At 39.2% G+C, this 12,996-nt stretch overlaps 1 protein-coding gene across 1 annotated transcript in view; it reads left to right on the top strand.

The window, feature by feature from the left end:
• prkar1b (protein kinase, cAMP-dependent, regulatory, type I, beta) overlaps positions 1 to 12,996 on the top strand; it is a 158,436-nt gene that overhangs the window by 116,214 nt on the left and 29,226 nt on the right. Inside the window, exons 7-8 of the mRNA XM_063059355.1 lie at positions 2,366 to 2,426; positions 6,345 to 6,466. Of these exons, the coding sequence (XP_062915425.1) occupies positions 2,366 to 2,426; positions 6,345 to 6,466 (183 nt within the window). The remainder of the gene's footprint in view (positions 1 to 2,365; positions 2,427 to 6,344; positions 6,467 to 12,996) is intronic.

Below are 12,996 nucleotides of genomic sequence, written 5' to 3' on the forward strand. Positions count from 1 at the left end.
TGTTAAAATTCTTTTCCTTGAGTTTTATTTCAATGGCTTCCTTTGCCAGACAGCTCCAAAAGCCATGGACGCGGCACAGTAGTTTTGTGCTGTTGAAGTGAATCCTGTGGCTGTTACGAGTGCGGTGTTCTGCTACTGCCGATTTCTTCGGGTAACCCAAACGGATACACCTCCTGTGCTCCTTGATGCCGGTTTCCACTGAGCGTTCTGTCTCGGTTAATGGTAGGAGCCCACGGAATAAAAGAGGTTGGAAACACCCCCACTGGAGTCTGTAGTTTGTGAAAATCCCAAGACATCAGTAGTTTCTGAGATACTGAAACCACCCCATCTGGCACCAACAATTATTTCATGGTTGAAGTCACTCAGATCACACTTTTTCCAGTTTCTGTTGTTTGGTTTAAACAACAACTGAACATGCTACATGCTTTTATGCATTGAGTTGCTACCACATGATTGGTTGATTAGATATTTGCATGAAGGAGCAGGAGTACAAGTGTATCAAATAAAATAGTCACTGTAAGGTTCATCAAGGATTATATAGGCCAAAGGGCCTGTTTCTGTGCCGTACTGCTCTATGACTCTAATAATTTCTTACTGCTGTAAAATTTTATTCATGAAGTTGCAAATACAGCCTTTGTAAGAAGTGATATTTTGCTTAATTTTCTTGTAATGTGTAACAAAAAGTATAATGCATGCTTATTCATCAAAGCCAACACTTATAACCAGGACAATATTTTGAGATTCTGAAGTTTTTTTATTCTTGACTAATTATTTTTTATAATATCATAGGTTGTTTCAGCAAATCATTATCAAAATATTTGCCTACCAGTTCACATTATAATTGTAGATAAGAATTGTCTCCCATGATGTTTTTGCACTGTCTGACCTTTTTGTCTATACCTGAGGCAGTAAACAGTTCTGAGGCCTCAGTAATAACCATGTATATGTGCAAAGCTGTGTAGAATAACTGGAGGGTATTCAGGTTCAAAAGAGGAGTATAAGCTGTCAGGTCTCATAACATTTAAAATGTCAGTATTGTGACTATTTGTGATGGTGCTTTATCCCTTTTAGGCTTAAAATAGCAACTGATGGCATACCATGTTTTAAATAAGTATATAAATCTGGCTTAGAATGTGAAGTTTGTACAATCATCCAGATCTTTTTGTATAATTTGCTGACCTGTTTGAGTGAATATAATTGTTTAAATGTACAATTAAAGGTTAGCCAGGCTTCTGGCTTTTGGTGAGTATTAAGTAAAATTCTGTTTTTATCTCGTGGGATACCAGGTGTTTTGTAGATTTCAATTAGTGATTCCTTTTTTCCTTTGAATGTAGAAAACTGGTAGTCATGCTGATTTATCTAGGATCCCTGTAATTAGGGCTCTTTAGAATGACTGAATAGGTTAAGTTCAATTTTAATGTCTGGCTTCGGCAAGGGGTGGGATTGGTGTAGGAGAGTTTCCATTATGTAATTTTGATCTTTTTTTTCCATGTGAACACAAGCTAGTGCACTTGAAGCATCATGTGAATTTAATTCATTCACTTTTAATAGTTTGAAGTATGCACATGACAGATCATTGGCCCAAAATGGTCTTCAGATTTTTATTTATTTAGAGGATATACAGCACAGTCACAGGCCCAATGAGCCCCACCCAATTATACCCGAATGACCAATTAACCTACTAACCCATATGTCTTTGGAAAGTCGGGGTGGGGGGGGTGATCCGGAGCACCCAGAAGAAGCCCACATGGTCATGGGGCGAATGTACAAACTCCTTACAGACAGCGGTGGGGTTTAATCTGGGTTGTTGATGCTGTAATAGCTTTACGCTAACCACTGTGCTATCTGCTGCCCAGATAGATATCTTGCAGCAGCTTTGTGTTTATTTTCTAGTTTGGAATTTATGAATGAAAAAATGGCAGCACGGTATTGTTGTGGTTAGCACAATGCTTTACCGTACAGGTGACCCGGGTACAGTTCCCACCACTGCCTGTAAGGAGTTTGTATGTTCTTCCCGTGACTGCATGGGATTCCTCCGGGTATTCTGGTTTCCTCCCACAATCCAAAGACATACCAGTTGGTAGGTTAATTGGTCGTTGTAAATTGTCCCATGATTAGACAGGATTAAATCGGGGGATTACTGGGCAGTGCAGCTCGAAGGCCCAGAAGGACCTATTTCACTCTGTATCTCAATAAATAAATACTTATCTTTTAAAAGTAATGCTAGCTGTATTCTTTTTGCTGAGTTCTTGTCCAAAGTACTAGATAGTGCACCAGCAAGTCTCAAGTGCTCAAATGAAAATGAGAGATTACAAATATGGAAATGAGCAGATGCAATAACATTTTACATTTTCATTTTAAACAGGGTAGCACATTGAGGAAGCGCAAGATGTATGAAGAATTCCTGAGCAAGGTCTCCATTTTGGGTCAGTTGGCAACGATGTTTAATGTTAATCTCTGCCACACATGTAGCTTGTCTGAAGAGAAGGCTTCATACCTAGGTATTTTGCTAAAGGTCCAAAAAAAAAACACTTTCCTGTGTCTGACCTCAAGTAGCCCTGCAGCACAACACGAGGAATGTGAAGTGGTTGACATTTTTGGTACTCTCTCATAGATTGAACATCATGAGTGGAATTTTGTGACTGAACTCTATCCCTCAAGGTATCTAATTCAATTTGAGCTTTTTAATGGAAATAATATACTTGTAATGGTTTCCTATGTGTAAAATAGGGTGGTATCAAAATTAGTCCGTAATGTCATCTGTAATGTTTAGTTATAGTCTAATTAAGTGTGAATTGACACATGAGGAAGATGGTGTTGCGTGCTTATGTACTTTTACATGGGCTAAGCAAACTAAAATAAATAGATTTGAATGAATTGAGCTTTTTCCTGTTAATATTTTATAGTCATATCAGGGATACTTAAAAAAAATTCTTAAAAGTTTTTCTTTTAATGTGGCTAAGCCTGCTATTAGGTCATGTTCTTAATGTCCTTCAGAATTAACTGGAAAAGGTTTAATCACTGCAGCTTCCAAAGGAAAGAGGTGCCACGTGTCATGAAACACTGTTTTTAATACCAGTTATACAGGTCAAGAGAAGATAAGAAATGGTCTTAATTGATAAATATAATCAAATTAATTGAAATAATCCTTTCTAATTAGGTTGATTAACTAGAAAGGATTACTTCAATTAATTTGATTATTAGGGTTTACGTTAATGTTCTTAAGCTTCTGAAATTTAATATATATATATATTTTCATACATATCTGTTGCAGTGATCTCTGGATGTGTGAAGTAATTTTTCAAATATGGAAAGAAATAGGCAAAATATGGGTTTCACTTGATAAATTATTCAGGAACCTTTTACAAAAATATCAACTTTAACAGTGATAATAGCTTATTTTAGAATTTCTTGAAGTATTAATTTCTTAAATGTTGCACAGTTATTAAGTAGAATTTCTTTTTCTCTAACAGTCATTTGCAATATTTAAAATTTAAAGGACCCTCAAGTGTTTACTTAGCAATATGTACCCCTCAATGTAAGTGAATTAAATAGTATTAGGTTTTTAGGGCGTAATTCATATGTAATTTAAATTCACATCAGTTTAAATATTTCTTTTACTTCAGTGGGGAAGAATGCAAATGGATATATGTAAAGGCATGCTGATTTCAGTGTTAAACCACGTATGTAAGAATCCTGAAGCTGTAGTCAGTAACACAGAACAGTGGCAGCAGCATTAGTAGTTGTGCTGTTATTTAAAAAAAAACAAAAAAAATGCAGATGCTGTAATCTGAAATAAAAACAAAAAATATTGGAAATCCTCAGCAAGCTGGTCAGTATTTGTGTAACATTTTCAAGCTTGTTGATTACAAAACCATGTGGGACTGAGTAGTGATAAAGATGTAAGGAAACTCATGGGGGTATCAACAAACTGAATGGACAACATGGCAGGTGGAATATATGATGGAAAGGGGACGCTATACGCTTCCTGAAAACTGATGTTCTGAGAATTTTGTAAATGGTCAGAAGTTGGGAAACATTAAGACTTACAAGGACCTGTAAGGCCTTGTATAAGAGTCACTGAAAGGTAATATGCAGCTGCATTTTGACAGGAAGGGAGATAGTAATTGACCTCTTGTCTCTAGCAATTTTGGTTATTATTTTGGGGAAATGACGTAAAGATTAGCTTTATTTCACACATATAGAGTACTGTGCACATATATATATATATATAGAGCGAGGTAGGCTAGGACATTTAAACTACTATAGTAATTTCATGTATTGCACTGTACTGCTGCTGCAAAAAAAAAAACAAACTTCACGACATATGTGAGTGATGTTAAATCTGATTCTGATATGGGTCTCTATTGTGAACTGAGAGTAGAACGGGGGCAGGATGGGGGGGGAATCATGGTTGAGAAAAGGGGAAGGGAGAGGGGAGCAAGCAGAAAGCACTAGAGGGACATTCTGTACTGATCAATAAACCAATTGTTTCGAATCAAGTTACCTTGCCTGGTGTCTCAGGGCTGGGCATGACTGCATCTGAGCCACCCCCTGGCCCTAGCACTCTTTTTCTGCCACCTGTCCCATACCCCTTACGTGGTGCTGCACACTTACCATTCCCAACATCCTTTGCTCAAGCCAGATTTATAATTCGCTCTCTGCTCCACGTTGACAAATACAATACTGTGCAAGAGTCTTAGGCAGCCTAGCTATATATATATGTGCCTAAAACTTCACAGTACTGTACATCAAAACATCAAAATATATAGTGAAATGTGTCATTTGTGTCGGTGACTAACACAGTCCAAGAATCTGTTGAGAATAGCCTGCAAGTGTCACCACACTTCGGCGGCAACATAGAGTGCCCACAGCTCACTAACCCAAACATGTACAACTGGACTGGTCAAAGAACACTGAGGCTGTCTACAAGAAGGGTCAGAGTCGTCTCTATTTCCTGAGGAGACTGAGGTCCTTTAAAATCTGTCAGACGATGCCGAGGATGTTCTACGAGTCTGTGGTGGCCAGTGTTGTGTTTGCTGTTGTGTGCTGGGGCAGCAGGCTGAGGGTAGCAGACACCAACGGAATCAACAAACTCATTCGTAAGGCCAGTGATGTTGTGGGGATGGAACTGGACTCTCTGACGGTGGTGTCTGAAAAGAGGATGCTGTCCAAGTTGCATGCCATCTTGGACAATGTCTCCCATTCACTACATAATGGACTGGTTGGGCACAGGAGTACATTCAGCCAGAGACTCATTCCACTGAGATGCAACACTGAGTGTCATAGGAAGTCATTCCTGCCTGTGGCCATCAAACTTTACAACTCCTCCCTTGGAGGGTCAGACACCCTGAGCCAATAGGCTGGTCCTGGACTTATTTCCTGGCATAATTTACATATTACTATTTAATTATTTATGGTGCAACTGTAACGAAAACCAATTTCCTCGGGATCAATAAAGTATGACTATGACTATGAATGTGGAAGGAAACTGAAGCAACCGGAGGAAGCCCATGCAGACAGAGGAGAACGTACAAACACCTTACAGACAGCAATGGTATTGAACCCTAGTCACTGACACTGTAAAGTGTTATGCTAATGGCTATGCTACTGTATGGACTTCATTGCAAAAGGGTTTCAGTACAAGAGTAAAGTTGTACATCTAAAACTATGCAAAGCCTTGGTAAAACTGCACCTTGAATATTGTGTACAATTTTGCTTTCCCTATCTGAATATGTATGGACCTGCTAGAGAGGAAGTGTAGTAATGCTTCACCTGCCTAAGATCTGGGATGGTTGGTCTGATAGATGAGATAATGAGTAAGCAAGGCTTTTATTCTCTGGTCTTAAGAAGAATGAGAGCTGGATTCATTGATGTCCAAAACTTATTGAAGATTAGATGGAATAGATTATGGGAGGATTTTTCCCCGATTGAGGAGTCGCAATCTAATGGCCACAGCTTTAAAATAAGGAATAGACTATTTTGAACTCAAGTGAGGAGAATTTGCTTTTCACTGCATTGGTGGTGAATCTTTGAAATTTTCTACCCTGGAGAACTGTGTGGTTTTACTTACTGATCACACTCAACAGAGTTTTGGAAATTATAAGAATCTAGGAGGATTTTGGGGATAGGGAAGAAAATGGTATTGAGGTAAATGGATCAGTCATGATCTTAGATCAAAAAGAGTAAATTTTAACTTGCCTTCTCTCTGTACAGACTTGCTGGAGATTTCTGGCAATGTTTGTGGGAGCTTTGCTGTCCTAATTATCACAAAATTCAAGCCAGTATTACAAGATCCATTATCTGTTGGTCCATATTTATTTGTTTTACTTTACGTTTAACAGAGTCTCTGGACAAATGGGAGCGCCTGACAGTAGCTGATGCACTGGAACCTGTCCAGTTTGAAGATGGGGAGAAAATTGTGGTCCAGGGTGAACCAGGCGATGACTTCTTCATTATCACAGAGGTAATGTTTTGGGAAGAACTGCACCTGATGGCAAACTAAATTGAAAAATGCTTCCTCAAATTGATGGTTAACTTTGCATCTGTTAGAATAAACTGTATTGAGGTATAGCCTCAAAATAGAGAACCATCCATTTAGACCAGAGATAAGGAGGAATTTCTTTAGCCAGAATGTGGTGACTGTGGATTTCATTGCCACCAATGGCTGTGCAGGCCAGGTCACTGGGTGCATTTAAGGTGGAGGCTGATAGTTCTTGATTAGTCCGGGCATGAAAAGTTATGGGGAGAAGACAGAAGAATGGGGTCGAGAGGGAAATGGATCAGTCCTGCTGAAAATGGCAGAGCAGACTCAATGGGCTGTATAGCCTAATTCTGCTCCTATGTCTTATGGTCTGAAATCAATGCAGTTGGCTATTTTCAAATAACGTTTTTTATATTTATTGCTGCCTAGTAAAGTAACAGGGAAAATTTTATTCTAAAAGAGTCTTTAAGCTACTGATGTTATATTTTCCGTGTCCATACCTTCTATTTTTATAATTTGGAGGCTAATTTTAAAATAGTTCTGCATAATGGTTAGCTCATTAAAACGTAGAAGGTGAAGGGTGATCTGGAAGAAATCTTTCAGATTACGAAGAGTGGCAGGACAAATAGTTACATTTAAGTGGGCTGCAAGAGGTAAGATGGCACAAGTTTAAGATGATCACTGAAGTAAAGGAAAGCTTGCAGAAGTTATTTGCACACAGAATGATAGGAAATCATAATTCACAACTGCAAAACTCCTCTAATTGCAATAATGTTTCAGATGGAAGATTGGGCAACTACTTAAAGGTAAAAAAAAGTATTCAAGTGTTTTAGGGGTGACAAAAATTTTGAATTAAACACTTAAAAAAATAGAAGATAGGAGCAGGAGTAGGGTAGCTGGCCCCTCAAAGCTTCAGTGCTGTTTATTGCGATCGTGACTGATCGGCCCCAAACCTCATCCCCTGTGCCAGTTCCCCACAGCCCTCAGTTCCATGATATTTTGAAAGTTCATCTACCCCCTCCTTAAAAGCTTAGGTGATTGAGCCTCCACAGCTATTTGGGTAATGAACTGTAGAAATCCAATTAAATCAAGTTCTAAAATTGGAGAAAGTTACTGGTGAGATTTCAAGTCATGTTGTCCAGTTTCTGCATTGTTATAATTGAATTTTTTTTATTGAATTGCTCTTAGTGACTCCTGCTGTGTGTTTGTTGGAAGCACGTGAGGTTAGAGATGAAAACACAAAACGTTTGAAATATCTAACAACTTTGACCTGAAGCATTGGCTCTGTTTCCATCTCTATAAGTACCGTGTGACTTGCTGAGTGTTTACAGTATTATTTCAGATTTATGTACAAGGATGTTGCCAGGATTTGAGAAGCAGGGTTATTGGGAAAGGTTGAAAAGGTTAGGACTTTTTGGAGCATAGGAGAATGAGGGGAGATTTGATTGAGGTATACAAAATTATGTGAGGTATAGGTAGGGTAAATACAAGTAGACTTTTTCCACTGGGGTTGGGTGAGGCTAAAACTAGAGGTCATAGATTAAGGGTGAAAAGTGAAGTGATTAAAGGGGTCATGAGGAAAAAGCTTCTTCACTCAGATAATGATAAGTGCATGGAGTGAGCTGCCAGCGGAAATAGTGGATAATGGTTTGATTTCTACATTGAAGAGAAGTTTGGGTAGGTACATGGATGGGAGGGGTATGGAGGGCTACGGTCTGGTGCGGGTCAATGGGGCTAGGCAGATTAATTGTTTGGTATAGACTGGATGGGCTAAAGGGCCTGTATGTGCTGTTATGTTTCAGAAGCTGCTCTATTTTGATTTTATTGGGCCATCAGCTTTGAAGAGCTCTCTGGTGTAACTCTTGCAGAGAAAACACTGATGTAGAATTGATGTACCAAGTAAGCTTAAGCTGTAACATTCAGTCGTTCATTACAGGGCTAAATAATGTGCCTATAGTGAAATGAAATGGAATACTATGTGGAATTTAGTTGTGTAACCACATGTCACGGAAACGTTACTTGATTTCCCAGGCATTCTGAATGTGTCTTCTGACGTAAACACAGAAAACCTGAAAAGCAATACAGAAAAGCAAAAGATGATATAATAGCTGTGGACCCAGATTAATGTGGGTTAACCACAATATTCCTTCCTTCTTGGAAGCCTCTAAAGAAGGGAATTGTTTTGCAAGATTTCTAACTGTGTTTTGGGACAGTGTTTCTGGGGAGCTCCTGATGGATGCAGTTACCTTCAACACGTTCCAGGCACATGCAAATCCTTCAGTCGCCAGTGAGTCTATGACTTTGCTGATAGGTATAGGCAGGCCTGCCTGTATTTAGTACATACCAATATTCAGGAATTGTTACAAGGCTCATTAACAGTTCTGAAACTTGTTTATATTTATTTTTTTATTTAGTGATATAGTTTACAGTAGGCCCTTCCAGCCATTCGAGCATGCAACTCCACCACAATGATTAACCCTAACCTGATCACGTGACAATTTACAACAATCTGTTAACCTACCCAGTACGTATTTGGACTGTGGGAGGGAACCAGAACACATGGGGCAAACACATGCATTCCATGGAGAAGAAGTACAGAGACTCCTTACAGAATGGCCCCGGAATTAAACTTCGAAACCCGGAAAGCTCGGAGCTGCAGTTGTGTTGTGCTAACCACTATGCTACCGTAACGCCCAAGCTGTTCTCTAATCAGCAGATGGCACCCTGCTCTATTTTGTGGTTAAAATTAGAGTGTGATTGGGGTAATCTGGTTAAAATGTTTCCATGACTTCTTGTGGTTATTTCATAAATAAACATTCAGGTAGTGCCTAGGAGCTGATGTCTCTCTAGTGTGCTGCACTACATATGGATGCTTTATAAGGCATTGGACAGACCACACTTGGACTATTGTGAGGACTTTTGGGTCCGTTTTCTAAGAATGGATGTGCTGGCATTGGAGAGAGTCCAGAGGAGGTTCATGAAAGTGATCTGGGAATGAAAGGGTTAATGTATAAGGAGTGTTTGATGCCTGTGTGGGCCTGTGCTGCTGGAATTTAGAAGAATGAGGGGAGTATCTCATTGAAACCTATCAAATAGTGAAAGGCCTAGATAATGGATGTGGAGAGGATGTTTCCTGCAGTGGCTGAGCCCAGGACCAGCAGGCACAGCCTCAGAATAGAAGTCCCTTTAAACAGAGATGAGAAGAAATTTATTTAACATCAGAGTGATGAATCTGTGGAATTCATTGCCACAGACGGCGCTGGAGGTCAATCACTCGGTATCTTTAAAGCAGAGGTTGATAGGTAAGGGTGTCAGAGGTTATGGGCAGAAGGCAGGAGAATGGAATTGAGAGGATTAATAAATCAGTCATGATGGAATAGGTGGAGCAGACTTGATGGGCCAACTGGCCTAATTCTTCTCTTGTGCGTAATCATCTTACGGACACAATCCACTGAGGTTTCTGGTGTCTGTTCCTTTATCACTGGTTCTAAATTTCTCAATAACTCCATCTTTGGCTGGATAGTTTGTGAGGTGGTCTGTTCCGATCATCGCTTACACAGGATTTCTGAGCAAGGCTCTGAGACTGTCAGTACAATCCAAATACCCTTCGCCTTGAGTGATCACAGGCCAGAGATTCCCAGCAGTGAGGGAATGTTGCATTACTAGCAGCAGCAAATGCTGTATTTCCTAAAGAAGACATTAAGCACATTCATTGCCAGGCAATTTTTTTTTCCTGATTTCAGACCAGAATGTCCATTTCAGGGGTCTGTTATAAGGGATGTGAATAATGTACCCTGTCCAATGTAGCCAACTGCATATAACAAATGCTTTGATACTGGGTATGTTTGCTTGGGAGAGTATCTTAGATTTTTTTAATCCATGTAAGAGGGGATCGGACTGTAATGCTTCATCACAAAGACAGGATCTCCAACTCTGCAGCGCCCCGTGGTATTGTGTTGGAATACCAGCCAAATGTACTCAAGCCTGTTGACCAAGTCTTAAACCAAAAGCTTTCTGATTTGGGAGTGAGGGCCTTGCCACTGTCTCGTATCTGGAGTCAGTTCTGAATACTATACAATATGGTTGTAATCCACACTTTATTATTCCAAGACATAATTGTGGAATTTATTTTATTTGCTGCAGTAACCATACTGAAGGTTTAATTTGTTAACTAATATAAAAGTACAAAATAGAATTTAAGACTTAATAAATACTGAAGTTTTAAAAAAATCAATTTTTGCTGCATTTTTATCACTTAAAAGCCCTAAGCTTGCAGGGGAGACTTCTAGCCTGGCTTTCTTGTTTGATCTTTGCTTGCCATTTTATTGATAAAAGGGATCTTTGTTAGTTTTTTGAATACTGCAGCTTAAAAGACTGTTGCTACATTATGTACGTCAGGGTATGTGGACTTTCATTTTCATCATTTAAGAATATCATGAAGGCTAATGAATGGAGATACTTTAACTTCTAAGTTTTTCTTTCCTTAGTTACTGTTTAAGTAACAGTTACATCATTGGAGCAATAAAATACGCCTGCCAGGAGTTAAATTACTGAAGCTAATGGAGTGAGCTATTTAAAATCATAGAGGTTTTGAAATACTTGTTTCCCACTGTTGCATTCATTCACACTGTCGACATAAATTCAAACCTTCCCAAGCCAAGCAGATGTGGAATGCATCTATTCTGTTCCAAAACTCTGGAATTATCACATCTGAAATTTTTGAAATCTGAGTGAAGAACTGTCATCGCCATTTGAAGATTATTATTATGTACCAAAATGTTATGGCAAATAAGTTAGCATGACAGATGTAATGCCTTGTGCAGCTGAATTGTGGATTATACCATTATATAGCATATCCAATACCCAACATATGCACATTTTTTATGCTTATTGAGTTAGATATTTTGACAGAGATTTTGGAGATTGGAAACAGTCTCTTTTTTCAGATATGATTTATTGATGCTGCTGCTTAAATATTAGTCATGTGTTCTTTTTCAGTCTAATGTTAATCAGATTTGGGAAAAGATCTCAAAGTACTTTGGACAATGTTGTGTAAATGTGATATTTAGTGGCCAGAATGGCCACTTTTAAGGCCAGTTTTAGTGTGGTAACCACATCGTTCAAATTGAAACCGAAGATGCCCAACAATTAAGCCAGGAGGGAAAACTTAACTTGAGCTTCACAGTAGAGTACTGACTGCCTGTATGGTGTATGTGTATATCGATTGTGTATGTACAGTTTGAGGAATTCAGCCAGTTGTGCATTGTGATTTTTTTGTGTGTTTTTGGAATGCACTTGGATTCTTTTCAGATTTTCTCTCCATCTGTGAAGCAACTCCAGGACCTTACGTGAGTGACAAGTAATTCAGCAAAGAGCAGACCAGCAGTCCAGTACTTAGTAGTAAATCTGTTCTGTTGCTGAGGACAGACTTTTTGAATTTAAAGCTGAATTTCTATATTTAAAATGCTATTGATAGGAAGCGACTGTCAGAAATGTCATAGTATCTGTGTATCTATAAAAGTATATAACACCACTGGGAGCATAATGCCTCTTTTGATATTATTTTGAGAATTTTTTTTAAATGAAGAATTGCATACGATATGTAATACAGAAGTAGACCATTTGACCCAGTGAGTCCATGCCAGAGTTTGTGCTCAATTGGAGCCTCCACCTGTCTTTCCTCAGCTAAGCCTATCAGTGAGTTGTTTTTAATCCTTGTCTCCTCATACTTGAGAACCCTCCCCTTAAAGCATTAATATCTTTCACTTTAACCACTCTCCATGGTAGCAGGTTCCATATTCTCACTCTATGTAATTGTGTCCTCAGTTTTCTTTTAGATTTTGTGGTGACTATCTCATAATTGTGACGGGGAGATGGCAGGAGAATGGGGTGAGAGGAATAATAAATCAGCCATGATCCAGTGGTGGAGCAGACTCAATGGGCTGAAAGGCCCATTCTTGTCAAAACCTTTATACTTCTATAAACTTTTGAGATAACCCGTTTGCCCTTTTTTCAGGAGGAAATTTATCTTATTATCCTTTCCTGTTTTGTGTACCTTTACATTTCTGGTACAATTTTTATAAATCTTCTCTGTATCATCCAGTTCCTCTACATCCATCCGGAATGAAGGGACTATTGCTCGGGATTGGAAAAGCTGCAGAAAGTTGTAAACTCTGTCAGCTCCATGAATGGCACTAGCCTCCACAGCACTGAGGACACCTTCAAAAGGTACACAGGTAAAAGTTGCTGGTGAACGCAGCAGGCCAGGCAGCATCTCTAGGAAGAGGTACAGTCGATGTTTCAGGCTGAGACCCTTCGTCAGGTCTCGGCCCGAAACGTCGACTATACCTCTTCCTAGAGATACTGCCTGGCCTGCTGCGTTCACCAGCAACTTTTACGTGTGTTGCTTGAAATTCCAGCATCTGCAGATTTCCTCGTGTTCACTTTCAAAAGGTGATGCCTCAAAAAGGCAGCATCCATAATTAAGGACCCCCATTACCCAGGATGTGCCC

This window comes from Mobula hypostoma, chromosome 9 (assembly GCF_963921235.1).
Source record: "Mobula hypostoma chromosome 9, sMobHyp1.1, whole genome shotgun sequence".
NCBI classification, from domain to species: Eukaryota; Metazoa; Chordata; class Chondrichthyes; order Myliobatiformes; family Myliobatidae; genus Mobula; species Mobula hypostoma.